The sequence below is a fragment of the Mesoplodon densirostris genome, chromosome 5 (genome assembly GCF_025265405.1).
Source record: "Mesoplodon densirostris isolate mMesDen1 chromosome 5, mMesDen1 primary haplotype, whole genome shotgun sequence".
NCBI lineage: Eukaryota > Metazoa > Chordata > Mammalia > Artiodactyla > Ziphiidae > Mesoplodon > Mesoplodon densirostris.
In genome coordinates, this window is record NC_082665.1 from 105,381,394 (window position 1) to 105,406,653 (window position 25,260).

General features: G+C 35.5%; 1 protein-coding gene across 1 annotated transcript in view; it reads right to left on the reverse strand.

Moving 5' to 3' along the window:
* Nucleotides 1–2,278: 2,278 nt before the first annotated feature.
* DCUN1D1 (defective in cullin neddylation 1 domain containing 1) overlaps nucleotides 2,279–25,260 on the reverse strand; it is a 32,072-nt gene continuing 9,090 nt past the window's right edge. The window contains exons 2-7 of the mRNA XM_060099190.1: nucleotides 21,298–21,514; nucleotides 19,911–20,079; nucleotides 17,366–17,496; nucleotides 7,471–7,553; nucleotides 7,135–7,231; nucleotides 2,279–5,795 (exon numbers count right to left, since the gene is read on the reverse strand). Coding sequence (XP_059955173.1) covers nucleotides 5,716–5,795; nucleotides 7,135–7,231; nucleotides 7,471–7,553; nucleotides 17,366–17,496; nucleotides 19,911–20,079; nucleotides 21,298–21,514 — 777 coding nt within the window. The 3' untranslated portion in view covers nucleotides 2,279–5,715. The remainder of the gene's footprint in view (nucleotides 5,796–7,134; nucleotides 7,232–7,470; nucleotides 7,554–17,365; nucleotides 17,497–19,910; nucleotides 20,080–21,297; nucleotides 21,515–25,260) is intronic.

Below are 25,260 nucleotides of genomic sequence, written 5' to 3' on the forward strand. Positions count from 1 at the left end.
CTAAATTAAAATATATGTCCACACAATGACAAATATGGGGAATGTTCACAGCGTTACTATTCATAACCAAAAATGTAAACAATCCAAATGTCCGACTGGTGAATGAATAAACAAAATGTAGTATATCCATACAATGGAATACTATATAGCAACTAAAAGAACTAAAATACAGGTATATGCTATAACACGGATGAACCTCAAAAACATTATGCCAAGGGAAAGAAGCCAGATACAAAAGACTTCAAATTGTATGGTTCTATTCACATGTAATCTCTAGACAGGGAAAATTTATAGAAACAGATTAGTGTGGCTGCCTGGGGCTTGGGGTAGGAACAGGAACTAACTGCAAAGAACCATGAGGGGAACTTTTATGGGCTGATGGAAATTTTCTAAAACTGGATTGTGATGATGGTTTTGCAACTCCATGAATTTACTAAAACCACTGAATTATACACTTACAATGGGTGGATTTTACGGTGTGTAAATTATAGCTCAATCAAGTTGTTGTTGAGTCCCATCACAATAAAGTCTTAGGAATGACTATTTTAAAGCTCTGGCTTTCATTTCATATAATTTCAATATATTTAATTCTAACATACTCTCAGGATTAAGAATATTGAAAACTAAACTGGCTATTTTCAAAGGATTCCAAGTACACACATCTCTAAACCTTACTGATCAAATATTGCTCTTTAAGCTCTATGTCATGTAACTATGTGACAAAAATCACTGTCTAGAGCTTTCCTTAGCATTTCCCCTTAGCTATTTTGTTTTCCCCTAAACTTATGCCCTACAGTGTTGCTTTCCGTAAAAATCTCATTTGGCACCACTCAAGTTTTCCGTTAGATCCAATGTTTTCTTAAAATATTTCATAACCTGAAATAAAATTTTAAGTAGTTATATTAGACATCTACCTAAATACATATATATATTTTAAATATAAAATGAATATTATCCTTGTTTTCTTTGCTTTGTTCATTGTTACTCACATGCTGCCGTCTGTTAAGTTTCCAAACTTTGAAACAATGAAGTTTCAAATCAAGCTTTGTTTTGACTATTTTGGTTAAAAATTGTTTGTTTTAAACTTATTTGATGGATTCTGACTCCATCTCTTCCCATTCCACTGAAAAATCTGCCAAAGAGGTAATGTTCCCTTTAAGCCAGTCATTAAAATATTTTTTTAACCAAACATTTTTTCCCCAAACAAAATCTCATATGAAACGCCAATAACCTACAAGAGATAAAATAGAAAGCTTCCAACCTCATAAATATAGCAGCCTCAAGGTATGGCTTGAAAACAAATGCTTTAAGTTACAAGCTACACTGACTTCTGCACAGCACAAATACAAAAAAGGTAAGCTGAAAATACTTAAGCAATACTTTAAAGAAAAACTTGGATATACTTGATTAAAAATATACTTTTTAGGGACTCTATTTTTAAAATGGATTAATTATAAAATGATTCCCCAAATAATTTGTCTTTAAAACTCCATAAATAAAGACATTACTTTTTGAGAATTCCATCTACTACAAAGGCTGTGCACATTTTATCATAATTTCCTTATTATGACAGATTTAAAAAAGACCAACGAAAGAGAAGTCAAAAGCCACATTAACACAAAACACTGAGCCTAGTGGAAAAGTGTCAAATAAATGAGTTTGTCAGCAAGAAATGCCAATTACCCAACAGGCAGTAAAGAAAATAGATGGCAAGAATGCTCTGGTAAAACCATTTATGTAACTGTATTATGAATTAAGAAAAAAAAAAACAGGACTATCTGCCTCCAGAATCAGGTACAAATCAAGCAAATATTCAACCAAAATAGGGACAAATAGTAAGGGTAAACCTGGAAAAGGGGATTTGTACTATTAGGAATTTTCCGATTTATCAACTACAAAATATAAACCCCTTCCCCTTCAGAAATCAAAGGTAAAGGTATCATGATATATAACTTCACCACATTTCTATAAAATAAAAATAGAAATTATTGCTATATGATTGTAAAAATGGAGGCAAGTAAAGAGTTCAGAAATATACTCGTTTATAATCAATTAAATGATGAGCCATAATTTGAACCCTAATTATCACATTATGTAGAAATCACAATTCAGGTATTACGTCCTCAGATATTAAGTTATATGTTAAATAGTTCACATTTAAAAAACATTTTATCATTACATTATCAAATTTGATAAAATCTTATCAAAACATCTATGTATGCAATATAAATCATATTGTTAAAAGTATAAAGTAACATTTAAAGAAAACTGCTGAGGTGTCAAGTATTTTCTATTAAATATACACAATTTAACATTTAGAACTCCATAAATTAATTCTTGCTAAAAGTTGATTCAGGTTTACAAAGGCATACTTCGTGAACTATAATAAATTTCCCCAGCACCACTTTCCTTTTTTTATTCCAAAATTCTTTCATTATGTTTAACTTTCTTCTGTCATTCATACGTAAAAGTTACAGAAGGTTTACAATACGTAGTCTTCATTGTAACATGTTTTTAAAAATCTAAGCAAAGTGCACATTAAACTGGCTACAACTACTCAAACCTCTTGATTATCGTCAAATAAAAAATAGATGAACACTTCATTCACTTAAATCTTTCTGAGGAAAAAAATAGTATACCTTGCTTAAATAAGAATTCCCCAGTAAGCATATTATATAAAAGATTTCCCATGTTATTTTATTAAGTTTTCTTTCTCTCATTAAAACTTTTTAAAAGTCTAATGAAGAACACATACTTACAAAGCCGTATTACACAACTACAGTACTGTTAATTAAATAAAGCAGCCCAGTATAGTTGTAAACATTTTAAATGTAGTAAACAAGACTTGGCATGTCTTTTCTCCCCAAAACTTGCCATTATAATGCTCTTTCCATAAATAATTATCCTTTCTGGAAAAGTTTTCTGGTATATTTTAGTCTTTAAAAGTATTACACTGAAATAATATGTGAAAAGATTTAGTCATGGCAATTTCACTGAAGCTTTTATTGCCTCTGTTGGTAATATGACAGGGATGTAAGAAACACAATTGAACTTACAGAGATATGCAGATGATAGTCACTAAAGATAATCTTGCTCTCAAGTATTTTTATATGTGGGCACTTCTAATTTTATACACTTTACTATTTAAAAAGCATTACATTGTAAAATGTGTACCTGTTTTGACATTTGGCAAAAAGGAAACTGTACCTGTGGTTCAGTTTAAAACAAAGAATCAGCATGGGGAGTTTACCAGAATGAAGACTGAAACACTAATGAATTAAAGCAATTCAAGTTGTGTGTGTGTGTGTGTGTGTGTGTGTGTGTGCGTGAGCATGTGTGTCTCTTTCAACCTGTCAATCTCTCTCTTTCACACACACTCACACACACACGGCCATTATGTGTAAGCATTTTTTAGTACAAAATATTCCCTGTAACCAGACATGTATCCTCAGAATAACCACACCACATTAAATCAGTCTTCTCTTTTCAGCCCTAGTAATAGTATTGTTTAATTCTAAGACGCCATCATAGAGTTAACAACCTTAACTTTTATGCTACATGATTATATTCAAAGCTTTATGTATTTTTTTGTTTATAATTACATAGTAATTATAAATGTTTAGTACCAAACTGATGACAAACACTATTTTGTTGAAAAGGTCTTGCATTTAAAAGGAAAAGTCTGTAAAACCCAAGGCACTAGGCCACGAATCAATATCAGACTTTTATGAAAAACAATTTATATTGGGGAAAAAAAGCTAATCGGATCTCATTTCAAAACACAGCATACCGGAATTAAGTAATCAATTCAAAAACAATACCATAACTCAAAATCTTCAAGACAGGAAACAAAATAGTACATTTATATATATATATCTTTTAAAAATTTTTCATAATTGAAGTTCCTCTTAATATTTACAAATATGAAATCAGGAAATACTGAAAGCAGCAGGATTCTTCTTTTTTCTTTTCTTTTTTAAATAACCAATTCCAGTAACCTGAATAGAAATTTTCAAAATTTTCTTTTGATAGAATCATATTCTTGAATTAAAGTTATGATTAGAATATTAATATCTATGGGAAAAGCTTTCTAGTCAATTTCAAAATCGTAAATAAAAAGTAGTTTTAATATATCATTGTTTCTTAAAATCATTTCCGCATATACCTTATAATGTACTGCTATTCTGAAGTACATACCTTTGATAATTTCAACATTAGAACTTAGAGTGCCTGGATACACCAAGCAAAATCTACTCCTGCTAAAAACCAGTCATCCAATATCTGAAATTTTACATTTTTTAACCTGCCTTATAGAAATGTTTAAGAAAGCAATAAACCCTTCTTCACAGGTCAAGAAGTGAACAAAGAAATCAACACTTTCAGCATGAAAGCAGTTCATGGGTCTTGTAATGAAGAAAAAAACCCAAAACATACAAGACAGAGTTCTGCTTTGATGTGAAAACTGAGCTAATCTGAGTGAAACAAAGAACAGTAGAAATTAAATAATTTACGAAAATAGAAGCCAGATTGGTACTTTGCATCAAATGCATGCCTGCTTGAAAATCTTTGCTCCTGAAATATTTGGCAACCAGTGATTAGCAGTTAAAGCAATTTCAACAAAATAAGAAGTCATCAAAAATGGACTATTTGTCTGAAAGAGCAGTACCTATATTATAAGAATTGAACTTTATGGCTCATTACAACCATTTTCAAAATTTAATTCCTACTATCTTATAAATTAAGAGAATTTCATTTGTGTTCCATAGTGCGCTGACCAAAAAAACCCCAAAAACAAAAATAAACCCTCATGCCTAAATTTAGAATATTGTATTATGTAGCAATCTAAAACATTCAAAACAAATTAAATAGTTTAACTTACTCAACAGGCATATAAGCGTTTCAAAATCATAATGAAATCCAATTATGGAGTGCATAATGTAGACAGGAGTAGAATCTAACATTATGCAGATGTTTTTCTAAATAAAACCCCCTGTAAGACAACTATATATAAACATGGGTAAGATAAGTGCAGACTAGTTCTGTGGAACCTTCTGAAATCGAGGGTCTAAAACACAGTAAAATTTTGGGTAGGCACACCAAGTTATCCTAAAAATTTTTCACGTTGGTTATTTTGACTTTTTTTCAACAGATACTCTACTCACGTTAACAATACATGTGATTTGCCAGGAAAAAAAAAATCCCCCCATACCAAAACACCATTCCAGATCTGGTACACTTAAATATATCACTCTCACTGGAAGTGCTATCAGCATAGTCTTTGCAACTAGCCCAAAGCATATATTTAAGAAGTTTTTATAAACTGTGGTGTTCACATGTTTAATTCTTATGCCAAACTGTTTTCTGATGAAGACAGCATTGTGCTTTATGCAAGAATGGAAACTTCAAAATAATCACCATAAAGCTTCTAAGACTTATGGGAGAATAAACTAGGATGGTCCACAGATATAAGATGAAATCCACAATGTTGGAATAATAAATGTTTAGAGCGGCCCAGACTAGAAGACAAGCCCAAACCACCATTAGAAGAATGAAATACGATATGGTCCAAGATGTATCCTTAAAGTTTTGTCTCAACCCTCAGTCTGAATTGTGAGGATTGATCTTCAGTTCAGTCCAGCCAGCAGAAATTGACTGTGCAATTTTCCATTGTATTTATTGTACAGACTATGTACATTCTAGAAGGTTCCTTTAGTGCTACACTGTTGTACTTTTTGTCCCAGCAATTTGAGGGCGTGCAAATTCCACAAAGTCATCAATAAGAACAGGCCATGCTCCTGTGGGGAGGGGGGAGAAAGGAAAGAAAGAAAAACAGAAATAAGGCTAACATTTTAATAGAATCCTTTATTTTTTAAAAAATATCTTCCCCATAATTGTTAAAGTATGTCATTATAAGTATTCCCACAGATAGGACTTCCAAATTCCTAGCTCTTTAGAGTTTCTAGCTAGAATATTCCTTTCTCTCTTCTCTATTATTCCAACACTTGATAATTCCTTGAATGATAAAAAATAACCCTTCTGGTAACTAATAATATTATGGTTTTCTGAGGGCCACTGAAGTCAGGCCACTGAAGTAATCTGGTCAAATCTGACCTTGATATGATGACATGCTGCCAGTGCTGCTGAAAGCACAGTAGGTTGTAGTTAATCTTTTTTTGCACTTTGTGGCAATCTTACAAAAGAAATTAACAACAAGGGTCAAACTCTAATCTATTTCATGATAATAAATTACTAAAGGATTTTAAATTACATATATGCATGCCTCTATACATGCCTCTTCTCTATGCCAACCTCCAAATCAGGAAGTTCTTCACTTTTGTGTAAGGTCTAACAGAAAGCACAGTTATCAATTATCAGTCATTTCTCACTTCTTAAAGAAGACAATACATGACAATGAAAACAAAGATAAGGAAATAACAATATCTTTGGTTACATTAAGTAGTTCCAGGACACTTTTAAGGAGACCAAGGTTACTAGAGATTTTTCAAAGAATACCTGTCTATTCAACATCAAAAAAAAAAAATCCTGCTAATTCTCAAGGGGAACTAGGTAAGTATGCGTGAAGAAACGAATGTAAATCACTGCCAGTTCCAGAAAAACAAAAGCACATGTCCTGATAGTGGATGGCAAAATCATCCTTATACATACATGAAGAAACAGCAGAAAAGCATTCAATCAGTGAATATTTACTGAATGCCAAGAGTACTACAGTAGGAAACTAAACCGTTTCCATTTGGACAAGGTCACTAAACTTAAGGAGTTTACGATCAAGTTCACAGACAAAACAAACAGACAACAACAAAAAATACATATACAAGTACTATAAAAGTACATTAAGAAAAGAACAGGTTCCTAAAGTAAACTGAAAATCTAAAACATGGATGAAAAGTACTCATGCCTTTCTGCAAGATATGAATACACAGAGTTGGTATTTAAGGAAACAATGCAGATTGGTAAAGAAGATGAAGGCATTTCATACATTCAGAAGAGCACAAATAAAAGCTCAGAAGAGGGAAATCTAACTCTAAGAAAAACAGAAGTAGACAAGATGTTCAAGAGTGTGTGATAAAAGAAGACAAATTTTTCAAAAAACTGGTAGAGCAAAATGTTCATTACCTTCTTCATCATAATTAGACATGTCATCTGCAATCATTGTACTGAAGTCTAAAAGAAGATTCCAAGTATCTTTTGGTATTGATCGTTTATGATGTTCCTATTTAAAAAAAAAAGCATCCAAATCACTAAAAAGAGTTTCAAAAAAACAGTCCAGATGATGCCAAATACAAGAATGCAAAACGACCTATGTAATAAAATTCTGGAAATCAAATTTTTCATTCTATGTCCATTATTACATGCTCTGAAATGAGTTAGTTATGCTTTAAAATGTTAATTTATCTTCAAACAAAGCAAAAGTTTAGAGAAAACACCAAACTGCAGAAAATATGAACTTACCAACAAAAATTTATTCCATAAGTCTAAGAATTTAAATCTTCCATTAAGCACTAAATTCCAGTAGGCAATGGCCATTTCTAGATCTGTAATATTAAAAATAAATTATATACTTCAAATGTCAGGAATATTTGTCCCTGAAAAAAAAAAACACCAGGTAAGACAAAAGATAGCCTTAAAAAAAAAAAAAAAGGCTTGTGTCCTGAATACTTACATAATAAAAATTTCCTATAGAGTTAAGTCCAAGCTTTGTATCCTGCTTCCATCACAAATGAATGGTGCCTTCAGGGCAAGAAGGGTATCACTTACCTCATACGGGGTTTCTGAAGTTTAAATGAGATAACGTAGGTAAGCATGTTTGACTAGCTCATAAGTATTCAAATATTAATGTACACCAGTGTTTCTTGACCTCAGCACTTTTGACATTCTGGGGCAGATAATTTTTTGTTGTGGGAAGCTGTCCTGTGCATGCATTACAGCATTAGCAGCATCCCTGGCCTCTATCCACTAGATGCCAGTAGCAGTTCTGCCCCATCCCCAGTGGTGACAACCAAAAGTATCTCCACATATTGACGAAGGTCCCCTGGGAGGCAAAACTGCCCCCAGCTGTAAATCACTGAGGTACACCTATAAGCTGTAACGCAAAGAATTACCACCCACAATCCTAACCAACCTTACACTCCAAGTTGTTGGCTGACTGATCCTCAAGGAGACCATTAAGAATATTAAAATTTTAAAATTAATAATAAACTAAGATTTGTCTTTTTAAAAGTTTGATGAAGAGGATATAAATGACTATTTATCTGGTTTGGGAGCCGATAAGGATAAAGAAGCAATATAACCACATGACAAAAAACTGTATCTGTCATAACAACAGAGAGAAAGAACTATGATCTCTTTCAAGGAACTAAAGTAGTTAGGTCAAGCTTTTATGAGTAAATTTACATTTCCAGATCAGGAAAAATTACACCCCAAGTAACTTAAAAGTCCTTTTAGATATGATCTCCAAACTACTCTGGATAATCTGAGGAATCATGAAAGACTAGGAAAGACTCCAAAAAGGCTCACATCCTACCTGAAAAAAAAAATATAGGACTTAAGGCAAAAAAATCCCCCATCTTCACTAGACCCTAACCTCTTCAAGGATAGGGACTACATATCCCCAAACTAGCATACTGAAACACACAGCAGGCATTCAGAAACTGCTGAATGATCAAGTTTCCTTGGAAAAGGTGCCTCTTCTCCCATCCAAGGTTAAGTCCCTAACACCATTACTATGGATCCAATATGCCATCCTGCCTTTTCAAGGAATCTGGTCTACTGATTAATTTTCTTCTCTCCCTGTATCTTCAACTTTGCCCTGTCTTCCAGCTTTCCCCCCACAAAGGAACATGCTCAAGTTATCACCTATCTTTAATAAATCTTTCTTGTATCTCTCCATTCCCTTACAAGCTACCCTCTTTCTCCTTCCCTCCACAGATCATCTTGAGAGAGTTCATGGAGTCTTCTACTTTTATTTTTAATGTGCTCATGAAAACATGTCTGATAGTCAAGTTCAGATCCCCATGTTTTAAGAGAACTAGAAATATGACAACAATCCCTAATCACAATTCCTTTTTAATCTTTGCAGTCTTTAAGGCTCTGTATCAAATATTCCTTCCAGGTTCTTTAATTTTATTCTTTTCTTTACCAACCAAACATATAATTGTCTAGCTTAAGTGCAGTAAGATCGCTGTTATTAGCATGTATAGTAGGATTTGCTGTTATTAGCATGCTTAATGATATCCTTCTTCACTTCAAATGCATTAAATTTATGAGAACTAAGCTTATTACTAGTGTCAGCATTTTTTTCCCTTTTCAATTAATTTTTAGAAAATAAGGATGAGAAACAATGAAATATTCAAATAACTGTAAGCCATGAGACACCTACAGAGGCCCATTTCTCAGCTGATATACTAACCTAAGAATATTACAAGAATAGGAATGTACCTATATGATGTTTGAAAGTTCAGGTAGTTAAAAGAACTTTTTGTAATCTACATTCATTGTTCAATTTCCCCACCTACCACACATTTTAATTCTATAAACTAGTGTCCACCTCTGTCACTCACCCCACTGAAAGTAATCTCTGAAGGGTCACCAAGCCCTTCTGGTTGCCAAATAAACCTTTAAGTCCTTAATTTACTTGGCTCTCTGCCGTACTTGACAAAATTGAGTACACCTCCTGGATGGAACTGTCGCTTCTCTCAGCTTTAATGGTATCACTCTATTGATTTTCCTCTGTCCTCTCTGGCCTTATTTTCTTTTACTGCTCCTCTTCCTCCATTTGTCCATTAAATGCTGATGTTCTATAACACTGTACGTCAGCAATAACCACCTCTACTTCTCTCAGTAGATTTTTCAAACCTTTACCTTTTTTCAAGTTATACGCTCAAACCATCTCTAACAAGTCCTAAATCTGAAACGGCTCTTTCTATATTCTAGATTCTTACATCTAATTGCCTAAGGACATCTTCAACTGGATATCCACAAACAACTCAAATTCAACAGGGCTCAAACTGAACTCATTATCTTACCTCTACAGACCTACCATTTTCTTTTCTCTCAATGAATGTCATCACCCTACAGTGTTTCTCAATGAAACACAATTTTTCATTGTAAGGAAATGAAGTCCTATGCACTGCAGGTCATTTAGCAGACAGACCCCTAATCCCAGTAGAAACCCTCAGTCGTTAAAACAATACCAAAAATACCCCCCCACACTTCCAAATATCCCCAAATGGGAGTTAAGACTAACTTCCTCATCACACTTTCAATCAAAGCTTTCTCATTTTGGCTTCTAAGTACCTTTTAAATCTCTCTCTCTTCTCCATCCCTTGCTAGGGCCTATGCTAGGGTCCTCTTCATGTCTAGCTAAATCACTGCAACAGCTTCATAACCAATTTCTCTTCCTCTAGTTCTGCCTCCACACCTTTTAAAGGACGACACTGCTTTCAGATGGACCTTTCAGGCATATAAATTTGGTTTCACTTCCATGTTAAAATTCTTCAATGACTAAAACGACAATGAGATACCACTACACACCTTTTGGAATGGCCAAAATCCAAAACACTGACAACACCAAATGCTGGCGAGGATGTGAAGCAACAGGAGCTCTCATTCATTGCTGGTGGGAATGCAAAATAGTACAGCCACTTTGGAACAGTTTGGCAGTTTCTTACAAAACTAAACATACGCTTACCATATAATCCAGCAATCACACTCCTGGGTATTTTCCCAAATGAACTGAAAACTTATATCCACACAAAAACCTGCACATGGATGTTTACAGAAGTCATAACTGCCAAAACTTGGAAGCAACCAAGATGTCCTTTAGTAGGTAGACAGATATATAAACTGTGGTACATCCAGATGAAGGAAAATTATTCACTGCCAAAATGAAATGAGCTTTCAAGCCATGAAAAGATACGGAGGAAAACAAATGCATAGTAATATTATTAAGTGAAGAAGTCAATCTGCAAAGGCTACATACTGCATGATTCCAACTATATGACATTCTGGAAAAGGCAAAGCTATGGAGATAGTAAAAAGATCAGTGGTTGCCAGGGGTTAGGAGGGAGGAAAGGATGAACAGGCAGAGCACAGAGGTTTATTAGGGAGAGTGAAACTTCTCTGTATGAAGCTATTATGGTGGATACATGTCATTATACATTTGTCCAAACTCATAGAATTTACAACATTAACAGTGAACCCTAGGGGAGGGATAAATTAGGAGTATGGGATTAAGATATACACACTACTATATATGGAGTAGAGAACCAACAAGGACCTACTGTATAGCACAGGGAACTATACTCAATATCTTGTAATAACCTATAATGGAAAAGAATCTTGTATGTATCCCATATATATATAACTGAATTACTTTGCTATACACCAGAAACTAACACAACATTGTACATCAACTATATTTCAATAAAATTAAAAAAAAAAAAAGAGTGAACCCTACTGTGAAGTTGAACTTTGGATGATAATGATGTGTCAATGTAGGTACAACTGTAACAAATGCACCATTCTGGTGGGGATGTGATAATGGGAGAAGCTATACATGGTGTGGGGGAAGGGAGTAGTTGGGAAATCTCTGTACCTTCTGCTCAATTTTGCTGTAAATCTAAAGCAGTTCAAAAAATAAAGTCTATTAACTTTTTAAAATCTGCAATATTTCCTACTGCCTTCAGATAAAAATCTACATTTCTAATCAAATAAACTTACTTGCAGTTTCTCAAAGGTGCTATGTCTCTCACCTCTAAGCAACTGAACTTTCTAATCTCTCCACATTAGAGATGGCTTCTTTTTCTTTTGGCTTTGAAAACATATATTCATTCTTCAAGGCTCAAAAATTATAATCTTTGTGAATGAAGACTCTGCAAACTCACCGACAGACTTAAGATGTTCCTATGCAAACTCACCGACAGACTTAAGATGTTCCTAATTCCATGCTCTCAGAGTAACCAGCCAATAAATGTTTTTGGATGAAACAGGAATATTCAAAAAGATTAATAAGTTATTATTAGGAGCTGAAACACGTAAGATTAAGTTGTACAGGGATAAAATGTCAATTGCCACAAGCATATGAAAAACTGCCCTTTAGGGAATTCCCTGGTGGTCCAGTGGTTAGGATTCAGCACTCTCACTGCCAGGGCCCCAGGTTCAATCCCTGGTCAGGGAACTAAAATCCCGTAAGCCGTGCAGTACGGACGGACGGACGGACACACACACACACACACACACACACACACACACACACACACACACACACACACACACACACACACACACACACACACACACACACACGGAAAGGAAGGGAGGAAGGGAGGGAGGGAGGGAGGGAAGGAGGAAGGAAGGAAAGGAAGAAAGGAAGGAAGGAAGGAAGGAAGGAAGGGAGGGAGGGAGGGAGGGAGGGAGGAAGGAAAGCTGCCCTTTAGTTAGAAATGTCTGAGTGACAAAGGAACAACCCAGCTAGAGAGAAGTGGTTGAATATAGTAGTTTAGCCTCTTAAATCTCAACTCCACCACTAATTAAGTAGCCTCGGGCAACTAAGTTCACCTCTCGGTAATTCAGCTTAAAAAAAAAAGATAACAGTACCTACCCTCACAGGGTTGTTGTAATAATTAAACGAGTGAACACACCTAAAACATTGGAACAGTGCCTGGTAAATAACGTGTCCTTACTATTACTATTGTTTATTTTTAATAATTTTAAAAATTATTATTATAGATTCTGAAGCAGTTTTGGAAAGAGAACAGAGTCAATAATAATGTAACAAGAAGCAACAACCGCAGTTAGAATAAACAGAAGGATAACACAGAGAAAAAGACACAAGCAAGTCCTAATAATAGTATTACCTAAAACTGAGATACTTGCAGAATGAATCCTTAAGCCCTTATAATAAAATTAAAAATGCAGGGCCTCCCTGGTGGCGCAAGTGGTTAAGAGTCCGCCTGCCGATGCAGGGGATACGGGTTCGTGCCCCGGTCTGGGAGGATCCCATATGCCGCGGAGCGGCTGGGCCCGTGAGCCATGGCCGCTGGGCCTGCGCATCCGGAGCCTGTGCTCTGCAACGGGAGAGGCCACAACAGTGAGAGGCCCACATACCGCAAAAAGAAAAAAAAAAATAAAAAAATAAAATTAAAAATGCAAACAGAGGTAATCCCAGTGTCATTCTTTCAAACTGAATCAACAAGGGCAATGTGTTTCATAAAAGATGATCAATTGAGTGACAGATGAATATGGAAATGAACTGAGACTGGATCCAAACACCATCCCTAAGGGGAACAAAATGTTGCCAACTCACTAGGGAGGATGAATGGGGATTTAAAATCCTATTCACAAAGTCTTAATTTACCTAGAGATATCTATAGTTAGCACAACCTAATATAATAAAAAGAATATAAAATGTGGAATCAGGGGGCTTCCCTGGTGGCGCAGTGGTTGAGAGTCCACCTGCCGATGCAGGGGACATGGATGGGTTTGTGTCGTGGTCCGGGAAGATCCCACATGCTGCAGAGCGGCTGGGCCCGTGAGCCATGGCCGCTGAGCCTGCGCACCCGGAGCCTGTGCTCCGCAACGGGAGAGGCCACAACAGTGAGAGGCCCGCGTACCGGAAAAAAAAAAAAAATGTGGAATCAGAAGATCTGAGGTTGAGTCCCAATTCTACCAACTCTAAAGTTATGTGACCTTAATAAGTCAGCCTCTCTGACCATGACTTTCCTCATCTTTATGACAAAGAGGTTTTTTACTTAGCTCCAAGGGTTGTTATGAGAAGCAAATGGGATTACGTAAATGAAAATACACATTAAAAACACTCTATAAAATTATTTCTGAATATTAAATGAATGTTTAACAAGTAATGTTAAAAATGTTTAAATCAACTGCACAGGTATAACATTCTAGCTGAACCACAACAGTTCATAAGAAAATAACCTACAGACTTTAAGAAAGTTCAGGATGGTCCTAAAAATACCATGGCTGTAAAAAACAAATGTAATTTTTGAACAAATTAATAGAATGAACAGTCTCGTAAAAAATAACAGACCCACAGTATTCTACATTAAATAGCCTCCTTCTGGAGTATTATGTTCAGCTTTAAGAACTCTATTTTGAGAGAAACTGAGAAATTGGAAATGTTATCTAGGGGTGACAGCAACGGAATAACAAAGGTCTTCTCAAATGAAGAACAGTTAAAATTTGGAGTGCTGACCTGAAAAAAAGGAGAAGGGATAAATGAGAAAAACAATGGTTAGACTTCCTTTGTGCTGCAGCAAAGGTCAAATAAGAACAATGGTAAAAGTTATAAAGACAAAGATGTTAGCTTAATAAGGAAAAACTTTGTGATAGCAAGGAAGAGTATTCTGTGATAAGAATGGACCACTTTCTAAAACAATGTGTGTTCAAGCCCCACCCTGTACATTCAAACATAAAAGCTAAATGAGCATCAGGTACAGGTGCTACTTTGCATAGGTTAGATTTAACACAGGACTTATGAAATCCCTTTCAAATTTATGATTCAGAAGACCATCAGAAATGGCAGGTGACTGAAGCAGATGATGACAGAGGAAGTACCCTATCCTGGTGTCACAAGTAATAAGGTTATAGAAAATGAGAAAATATGGAAAACACCAGCTCTCATTAGAATGAGCAGCTATTTATAAATAAACCGCAGTGCTGTCACTGTCACTCTTTGCCAATTTGTTTGGGCCTCACCTCCTCTCCTACGATCTCCTAATTCCTTTCTGCCAAATATTATAATTTAAGAGCCCTGTGAACCCTTAGAAAGGCTGTCAAGAAAACTGTTTTCTGTTTAATTAAGTTCTTCAACTAAGCAAGTCATTACATTTCCTGACACCCAATACCAATGCAAAACAAAAAGAGAAATTATGATTTGTCTTTTATTACATTTTGTCTTTTTTTTAAATTAAGACTTTTTTAGTTTTAGGTTTATGGAAAAACTGAGCAGAAAGTACAGAGTTCCCATATACCTTTACCCCACCTTCCCCCCATTTCCACTATTTTTAAGATACTGTTTTAGTGTGGTATATTTCTTATAACTGATGAGCCAATATTATTAACTAAAGTCCAGTATTTTACATCAGGGCTCACTCTGTGTTGCATATTCTATGGTTCAGGGCTTTTTTAAAAACAACTTCTAAATTGTGGTTAAATACACATAAAATTTATCATCTTAACCATTTTTCAGTGTACAGTTCAGTAGTGTTAGTTACATTCACGGTGTTGTACAATGAATCTCCAGAACTCTTCATCTTACAAAACAGAAACTCTACACCCATTAAACAATGTGACATTTTTCTTAAGCTCAATACTTACTACATAATAGAATAAAACATAATTTTAAAATCGAATTCTTCAGCACAATATTTTTCTCAACTTTTCCTGTAATCTAAAATTCCAATTTACCATCATATTGATATATCGAACAGGTATAAAAATGTTAATTTTGCCTTATCTTCACCAAATATAATAAAAACTAAGATTCAATATCAAGACTACATAGTCACCCAAAAACATCATTTATTTTGTGCTCTAGTAAGGGGTAGGGTTATAACTAAGGAATAGGTTCAGCCCCTTTAAATCAACACTTGAGATTCAAAACATTTTCTCTAATGGTATCAAAACATTGTGCTACATTTCTAAACACAAAGAAATAATTCTTTTAGTATATACATGTAAGTTCGAAGACGTTAATTGGTTTTTATTTGTGGGAAGAAAAGAGGAGACTAGAAAAACTAGCCCAGTTAACTTGTGGCCACAGATACAGGATAGAGAAACTAACACTAGGTATCCCAGCTTATTTTGCCTGCAAAATGAAGAAGTTTCCTGTAAGAATAAGATGCAACCTAAATTAATTGGAAAGGAGACTTCATTATTTCGAATTTTCCTTAATAGGTATTTTGTAAATCTTAATTCAGTCACATTTAGTCACTCTTTAGGCCAATTCTCAAATACAAATGCTGTATATTCATCCCTTCTACTAGCTTTCAGTCACTTCCTCCAGTCTAATTCCTAGTCACATAATCCTTTTCTCAAAGCTTTTTTTCTCTCTAATCTAAAATATAAAGAATGATTAGTACAAGAGGCCCCTATTAGCCTCTCCAACTACTGTATCTTCAAAATCAAAAACTCACTTCCATCATTGGGTAAGTTATTTAACTTGCTGTGCCTCAGTTTCCTCATCTGCCAAATAAGGATAACAAGTGTCTAGCACTCTATGACTGGCACATGGCAGCTGGTGAATTACTGAATGAAAGAATGAATAACTCATAAAGTTGTTAAACACTAAATGAGGCAGTGTATGTAAAGTATTCAGCACACTGCCAGGCACACCAAAAGCTCACATTAAATGGCTGTTACTGCCACCATCGTCTTCAGTGCAACCCCATTGCCCATAAATTCCAATTTAAGCCTTTCTGTCCTGTTTTTAAAAGAAGCCTTATCTCACCAATTTAAGCTCCAAACAAACATTCCCACTAAAATCAAATCATTTTCTCTCTTCCACAAAGAAGCCAAGCTTATTTCTGAAGTCTGAGACCTTCATTAATAACTATCCTCTCCCTGGAACATTTTTCATCATCCCTTGCCCAAATATCAAATCCTTTAGTTCTCATCACTTCTTGCCCAGGAAGCATTTCCCAACCATTCCTGCTTTTACTCATTTCTCCTTTTATCTAAAACCCTCACACTCATATTTATTATTTTGCATTATGTGCTACTGTCTACTTTTTCTGAATAATCTGCAAATTACACTGTAGCTTTTACCTCCACTTCCCTTAGCCATCCCCAAAGCAAATGTGTGGTTGTTTCTACAGTATAAACTGACTGATCTAAACTGTTAACAGTGGCTATTTCTGGATAAGATTATGAATGATAATCATTTTTTTATTCTTTCTTATAGTTTCCAAATAATTCACACCAAAAAAGAATACATTTATCTGGCATTCTGTGACTCAGAAATCTTACAATGCTATTTCAACAGATACATAGTGAAAAACTTATGATCCTACGATCCTATAATATCTTCTGAAAAATAAACGATCAAATATACATACCTATGTCAGTGGAATTTTAACAACTATTTTCTGTATTGTAGTTCTTAAAAAAAAAAAAAAAATCAGTGGTTCACATATAGTATCCAGGGTAACACTGTTATTGAATAGGCAGAGTATATTCTGATTAACTAGAAGTTCACTGTTTCTCAGTATTTTTCAGTAACTGATAATGACTTTATGCTCAAAACATAGAACTTCCTATTACAAACGTGACGCTGTCAATGTATTTGAATATATTTGAAACACCAAATATAATTTTTAAAAATTCTTACCTAATCCTTTTTGTCCTGGATTCTTTGCAAAATTAAAAGTAAACTGGTAAAAATCCTTAAATCGTCCTGGTTCTTTCAATTCTTGTTCCATCTTGGGTATCTGGGCCTTTAGTTTTTCTATGCTGTCACATCTATATTGTAAAATTAAGTTTATAAAAGATAAACTTTTTCACTATATATTAAGAACATTTATTCCTACAACAGTTTATATTTCATAGAACTTCTTTAAAAATCCATTAAATTTTCATCTTTTTACATTACATAAATAAGAAGGGGTTAGATGGAGGAAGAAAAGATCTGGGATGATTAAATGTTATAAATAACTACTATTTTTAAAAGAAATGGGCTATTACTTTTAATTATGTAATTCACTGGACTGTCAACACACCCAAATTGTAGAAGTCAGCTGTAGTGAACAGATGAGAATGTATAGTAATCAGCTTTACAATCATCAGTTCAAACTGTAGTAGATATTCCTTACATGGTAACAAATCACATGTCTAGCTTCCAAACAAATTGAAAGCATAGTGTCTTGACTAGGTGAGGAAACAAGCATTCCTCTTGAAAACTTCTTGATATATACAAAGTATCATAATAAACATCATCTCCAACCATCTCCAACTGAAGTTACCTCAAATCAATATTAAACTTTCTCTATATGTGCAAAGCATTCAATTTCCAAGGAGCTGAAAGGGTCCAAGTACCAAGTCCTAGTTTCCACGTAACAGCCATAAGGTAGAAATCTTCGATCTGTTATAGATTCCACAAACCAAGCATTCCACTTTTTTTCCTTCAAATCATTTTTGCTTTTATGTTCCTTCCATGCTCTTTATAACACCTCCCAGATTATTAGTTTGTAAATTAAAATGTTGATTTGTAAGTTCATTACATTTTACATAAACTCACTTTTAAATGGGAAAAAAAAGAGAGTTCTAATGAAACCTGTCCTAGCATAGAACATTTCAGCAAGTTCAGGATAAGGCTGGCTTTGGCTGTAGAACATACTGGCTAGGCCAGTTATTAATTTATTGTCTCTCGGCTTTAAACTCACCCTTCTTTGCCCTACTTTGTGACTATCTGCAGTGGACTACAAATTGTGAAACTTCATTTTTCTTGCCAGCTGGCTCACTATTAGGTTCTACCAAGAGAGGGCGATGAAAGGCTGGAAGAGGACGAAGGAACTTTTCTTATCCCAGTCTGTTTTCTGCAGAGAGCAAGGGTTTCAGCGTGTTGGGAGGTCCCTGCAGTGTTCACCAATGGAGGCAACTTGCATGGCTCTGCAGCAAGTGGCCCCTAGCGAGCTTCTTCTCCACGAGAAGCAGGCAACAGAGCAGAGTGCTCCTACGGCAGCTACACACTGTTTTCTGCGGTCGGAATCTCAGCCTTGTGGGGATCCTCTTAAGTGTCTAGGCTCCTTCCTTGTTTCCTTCCCTCCGTTCCAGGGGTGATGGCAGCTTCTTGCAACTGCCACCTTTGTTATGCTTAGAGTTTTCTTTTACCCCATTTACACAATAAAACAATTTTTTAAATTTACCCTGCTCAAATTACTGGTATGGTTTGTGTGTCTTGCCTGGACCCTGATTGATTACAATGTCCCTCAGGCCCAAGAATCAGAATGCCTGAGCCCAAATCCTGGCTTTAATACTACCTCTCTAGTTTCTCTGTACCTCCATTTCCTCATCTCTAAAATGCGGATATAAACACCACTTCTTTCACAAAGTTGTTGTGAAGCGGTAGGTGAAGTATTTATTTAGCATAGTTCCTGAAAGAAAATAAACGTTCAAAAAGTGTTTAGGGGCCTCCCTGGTGGCGCAGTGGTTAAGAGTCCGCCTGCCGATGCAGGGGATACGGGTTCGTGCCCCGGTCTGGGAGGATCCCATATGCCGCGGAGCGGCTGGGCCCGTGAGCCATGGCCGCTGGGCCTGCGCATCCGGAGCCTGTGCTCCGCAACGGGAGAGGCCACAACAGTGAGAGGCCCGCATACCGCAAAAAAAAAAAAAAAGTGTTTAGCTATTATCATTCAAAAGCACCCACTAAAGACAGAAAGGGCAGCCTGTTACCGATCCACAGATTGAATACTTTTGGAGCTTCATCCCATACAGACAACTAAAGGCCACAGGTAAAACCGCTACTTGTGATTTTTCAATCTATTTATACCAAGACATTTAGCTAATCAGTTGTCCAGGTCTATGCAGAACAAAAAGTGATTAGTAACTTCCAAGATTTTAAATTCTAGGAGTTTGTTTGTAAATTCAGAGTTCACAGCCTCACATTAGGAAATAACTTAAAACTTGCTCATTTCACTTACCCATGTAAAATATTAAAGCATAGTAATTTTAACATTAGTCAATCTCCCTTAGAAACAAATGATAAAAGCATAATGCAAATAGAGTTGGTTGTACTAACTACACAAATAACTTGACATGGGAAGGAACTAGCATATTAGCCCATTTCTATCTATAGCAATGTTTGGGGGCATGAATGTCAGTTCCACAGTAATTCTCACAGTAATGTACCTAATTTCCTATGGTAATTATACACTCACCCTAATTCTGTCATGCCGTCCATGAACTCCTGTTTGGAGAACTCGCACTGTGTTGCTGCTCTGAACTTCCACGCGATGATCAACACACTAATGCTGGCCGGATCCAGTGCCAGGTCATCACAGAACTGCTGTATACCATCTATTCCAATTTTATTTTCATCTTGAGGATCTTCAAAAACAACAATGCAACATGAAATCAGTGCCATACTTTACTGTGCTACTCCTGAAACTGAGAAAGGTATTGCTTTATATTCCATTTTTTTTAATGATCACGATAGACCAAAAATATGAAGCAATATTGCTCTATGAGATATTTTCCCCCTGTAATATTTAAAGCCACTTTGCCCCTGAAACAGCATTCTTACAATTAACAGCAAGATATATACCCAGATAGGCACCTGATTTTTAAGTCTCATTTATTCATATGAAAAAAGTTCCATACTTAACACACATTCAGAAAATCAGACACTCCTATATAGGGATAAAGGATTTTTACTGAACATAGCCACATTTTACAGAGGCATTCTAAACAGTATTACACACAGAAATTCTTTTTATCTTAAAGTTCATTTCACTACAGAAATCACTTCTTAAAGAATATCGAAAAAAACATAAACTCTGCAATTCAATTTTAATCACAATGCAAACATACGTTGTTCAAATTAAAGAAGAAAACCCCCAACTATCAATATTTACTTTTCAGACAGCAAAAATTTAAATACAAATACAAGAAGAAAGAGGCACTCATACACTGTTGTCAAATGTGATTTGCTAACATCTCTATGAATAAAAAATTTGCACATCCTTTGATTTTTGGGGCATGAGCTATGCATAAAATATAATCCCACTTTTGGAAAAATTTTGAAATTTTTTTTGCGTATATATTTCTGCATAAACATAAAAGACCCAGAAAGTTGGACACCAGGCTATTAAATATTGGTTCCCTCAGGAGAATAAATAAGCAAAAGATGGAGAAACTATTAACTTTTTCCTTATTCAATCTATTCTGTATTAACTTTTTAAGTGTATATTACTTTATAATTATTTAAAGGTTATTAAAATTATTAGGCAGGTTTTCTTAAAATCCGCTCAGCTGAGTTTTATAAGAAAATGAAGGAAAAAACCTAGTCCCCCAGCCCCCATTCTCAAATTGGATCACAAAGGAGGAAAGGTGGGGGCGGATAAAGGGGGAGGAAATAAAGACACTAAGAAGAAATTTTAGTGAAAAGAGGAAAATAATTTTTCAGATTTCTTAAAGTAATTCTAAGATCTAAAGAGCTCTGTATCCACCCAATTAATGGTCTCTGTATCATTTGATTTCTCACAAGCAGCATGTAAATTTGGAAAACCTCATTCAAAATATTTAAAGTCACAAGCAAACACTCACCTTTGTATCTATTGTATAGTTGTTCTAACTTCTTCCTGTCCAATGATCCTTTTACACTCTCTCGTATATAAAGTTCAGGATTTTGGAAAAAATTGTCTGTTGCAACATCTAACTTCCAGTCATTTTGAGACAGACAACTTACTGCTGTTTTTTCACTAGACTGTGTGAAGATCATAAACTGACGAACTTTATCCTTCTGCGATGATTTCAACTTGTTCTATCGAAACCAGAAAATAAACTGAAACTGTGTAACATCACAAAAGACTAAGTATTTCTATACTGCTGACTAAATCATTTTTAGCAGTACATTTTCCTCGTAAAATATTAAAACGTTTAGTTCAAGACTTATTTTCGATCTATTAATCAGAAAGACAAATTTTAAAAAAATCTAAAACATAAAATTGGTATCATTTGGGGAAAGAAACTAGGACAGAGGCAAGAGAAGTCCACCCACCCTGCATTTCTCCTAAAATTGGGTCCTGTGAGCATGTACAAAGGCTCTCGAAGGGAAGCAGAGCTACTCTCAAAATCTTAACCAAGGTCTTCCCTGGTGGCGCAGTGGTTGAGAGTCCGCCTGCCGATGCAGGGACCACGAGTTCATGCCCCGGTCCGGGAAGATCCCACAGGCTGCGCAGCGGCTGGGCCCGTGAGCCACGGCCGCTGAGCCTGCGCGTCCGGAGCCTGTGCTCCGCAATGGGAGAGGCCACAGCAGTGAGAGGCCCTCGTACCGCAAAAAAAAAAAAAAAAAACCTTAACCAAGCAACAAAGCTCTAAGGGATGCTTAAGGAGTGGTGAGGAAGACCACCACTAATGTCACTAATGGTGACATTATTTAGCCAGTCAGAACAGTCAAGTGACCCTGAGGAACAATGAAATTAACAGGTATTTGTTGCAGTCCTAAAACCCATTATAAAGAATATGGGGTGCAATTCTCCCCAACCTCACCCCCACCCTACCCCCTTGTTTTCTTGCTATTTTTACCAATGTGAGAAAGCAACAGAATGTGAGAACTCTGCATTTCTCCTTGCATGCCCAGGAACCAAGATAATTATCCATAGAATTTCCTCATATTTTCAGTCAAATGAGAAGCAGTGAAATATGAACAAGTACCCCGCATCCTTCCAACAAAGGTAATTTTTCACAGAATTCTCTCTTTTTTACCCTGAAAGAATCACCTCTTTCCCTTAGCCTGAACCTAGCAGACGTTCTAACCAGCCTCCCTACTGTAATAACCTTCTCACTGGTCTTGTGTTGACACATATTCATTTCTCATCTGACCTAAGCCCTAAGCAAAATGAAGCAAGGCAATTAGGCCCTCCACTCTCTCCCAGTATCAAGGGCCATGTTCGTTTTCTCCTCTCACCCAAGCTGGTCTCCTATGCAATTTCAGCCTCCCCAGTATTACTCTTCCCTCTCGCGAGTCCTAATACCATCTCTCAGCAAAATACTTGGGTTCTTCCTGAGCTATTATTGCAAATGAAGGGGAAAAAAGCATGTGAGGAGGGCACACATTAATAGATACAGTGTTCTGTGGTTTAAGCAACACATCTGAAAACCCCAGCATTTTTGATCTGGCTCAAACTGACAGATCACAAACCTCAACCACCTGATTGTACAGATGAGAGAACAGACCCCAAAGGTTAAGGAATTTGTTTAAAAAAATCACCCAGGTTATTATTAGTAGAAATGGGACAAGAACAGAAAGCTCTCATGAATCTGGGTCTTAGTAATCTTTCCATAAATCACACTGCTTGCTGTACATACTTATAAACCTTTTTAGGTTTTCAGGAAAAAGGCTACCAAAGATATAAATATTTCTACCTACCACAGAGTAAAAATAAGACTATGCAAAATCAAATATGAAAACCAACCCTATCTTTTATACCCTGGAGTCTAATCTGTCAGCCATACTCTTCTCTCTCTGTAAATATGTTATTGCTTAGGATTACAGATTAAAATCTCAATCTCTGTTCTCCATTAAAATTGAGAAACTATAAATTCACTAACCTCCCATTATTTCACAAATAACTCTACCACTTCTGGACACCCGATAACTCATATAATGGGACACATCTCTCAAATGTCTAGGAGTCTTCCCTCTTGAAAAGTATCTCCTCAAGATGTTATTCAATTGCAACAAACCCATAATGAAATCAAATGCCAAGGAAGATACCTGTCTTATTTTAATATACTGTTTAACTGAAAGGAAACCACCTTGATTTCAACTTTTGTTACTGAGAGCTATTTTTAAAATTAGTATACCTTTCTAAGATATAGTATACATAAGAGATACAGTATCTAAGAGATATAGTATACTGACATATGTTTTAATCCTTTGAAGAACAGGGAAGTACCTAAGGGTCACTATGATCATCACTGACCACTGTATAATGCTGTACAAAGTACTGGAGATTAACCTAGAAATATAACAACTACAGGCCACAACCTGGAAATTACTTTATAATCAAACCTGACATAACTTCTCTGTATAACCTTTTTCCATTCTCCTAAAAGTTAAAGGCAGCAAAACAATCAGGATTATTGGGGGTTTTATCATACAGTATTAAATCCAGTATTCTCCTCTGAAGCTTGAATCAGTTTTGTTGAAGAGAGGGAGGAAAAACACAGCTTAAGTCACTTCTGCAAGCCTAAAAGAGTTGTTCACTCTACTAATCACTTCCTGTTGGAAAGCAAGATATTAGAAAACTGGGGGGACCAAGTTAAAAAGCAGTCTTATCCATAAAAACTAATAACAAAATTATGTAAGTGAATTCTTTAACTCCATTTTGTATCTTATTTGAAATAAAAGTATATGTAATCAATAACGTCTATGTATATGCAAATAGAAACTATTTTAACTGGTTTAAATTTCCAGTACATGGGGCAGTATCAATATATTTTAAGAAAAAGGGTTGCAGCTACCCATTTCCAACACCACAGAGGCTAATGAGTGATACCTTGCAGAGAACTGATAGTCTGAGTTCCTGCTAGGCCAAGTAGTAATAAGCAATTCCATTTCTGCAAAGTCTGATAAGTACCCTCCCCTTTCTTGTACTTAAAATGTACTCTGACCATTTCTCTGTCAGCTCTCTGTGCCTAGAATAAATCTTAACACTTGCTCTCCTACTACGGAGGGTGTACTCAATTCTGTAGTCCCAAAGGCTGTCCTAGAGGAAAGCTGGAGTGGGCTACACAGACCTGCCCTTTTCCCAAGCCTATTTAGGAGAGCTACAACACTCCCACCCCCTTTTCCCAGGCCACAAGAGGGCACCAGGCAAGGTGTTCTGATTTTCTGAGTACAGCTCAAAGGTTTAAATTTCTATCAACTTAAGGAAGAGAAAAAGGATATCTAACCAGCAAAGAATTATTTTATAGGGGATGAGAGGGTGGATAGAAAACTGAGGTGGAAGAAATAACAGATGGGTTGTCTTTGTTTCTACTACAAACCCAGTGGGTATCTTCCTAAGAGCAAAAACATATGACAACTACAATGATTCAGCACTCAAATGTAGTATATACTATTTAAGATTTATTTAAAAGGAACAAACTAGAGTGGTCATTAAATAAGATAAGGCAATACAATCTTCAGGACTCAAATGTGAAAACTATCTGGAGATTACCAAATTTTCAAGGAAATTCAATATTGATTAAGTATGTAAAATGTATAAAATACAGAATATACCATGATTATTTTTAATTCTAGTAAAAAGGGAGGGAAGGAGAAAGGAAGAAGGGAGGAAAGAGGGGGAGGGAGATAAAGAAATGCTGTCTCTTGTAATAGAAAGCTAATAACTGCATCAAAGATTACCAAAGTTAGAAATACTATTATTACTATAATCTAAACAGTAAAAAGCACCTACTTACTCATCTTTCCAAAATAAAAGAAAATCTGGTTGTCAATATACATTAATACTTAAATCTAGCATGTTTGCAATTTTCTTCCATTCAAGAAATTTAAGAATT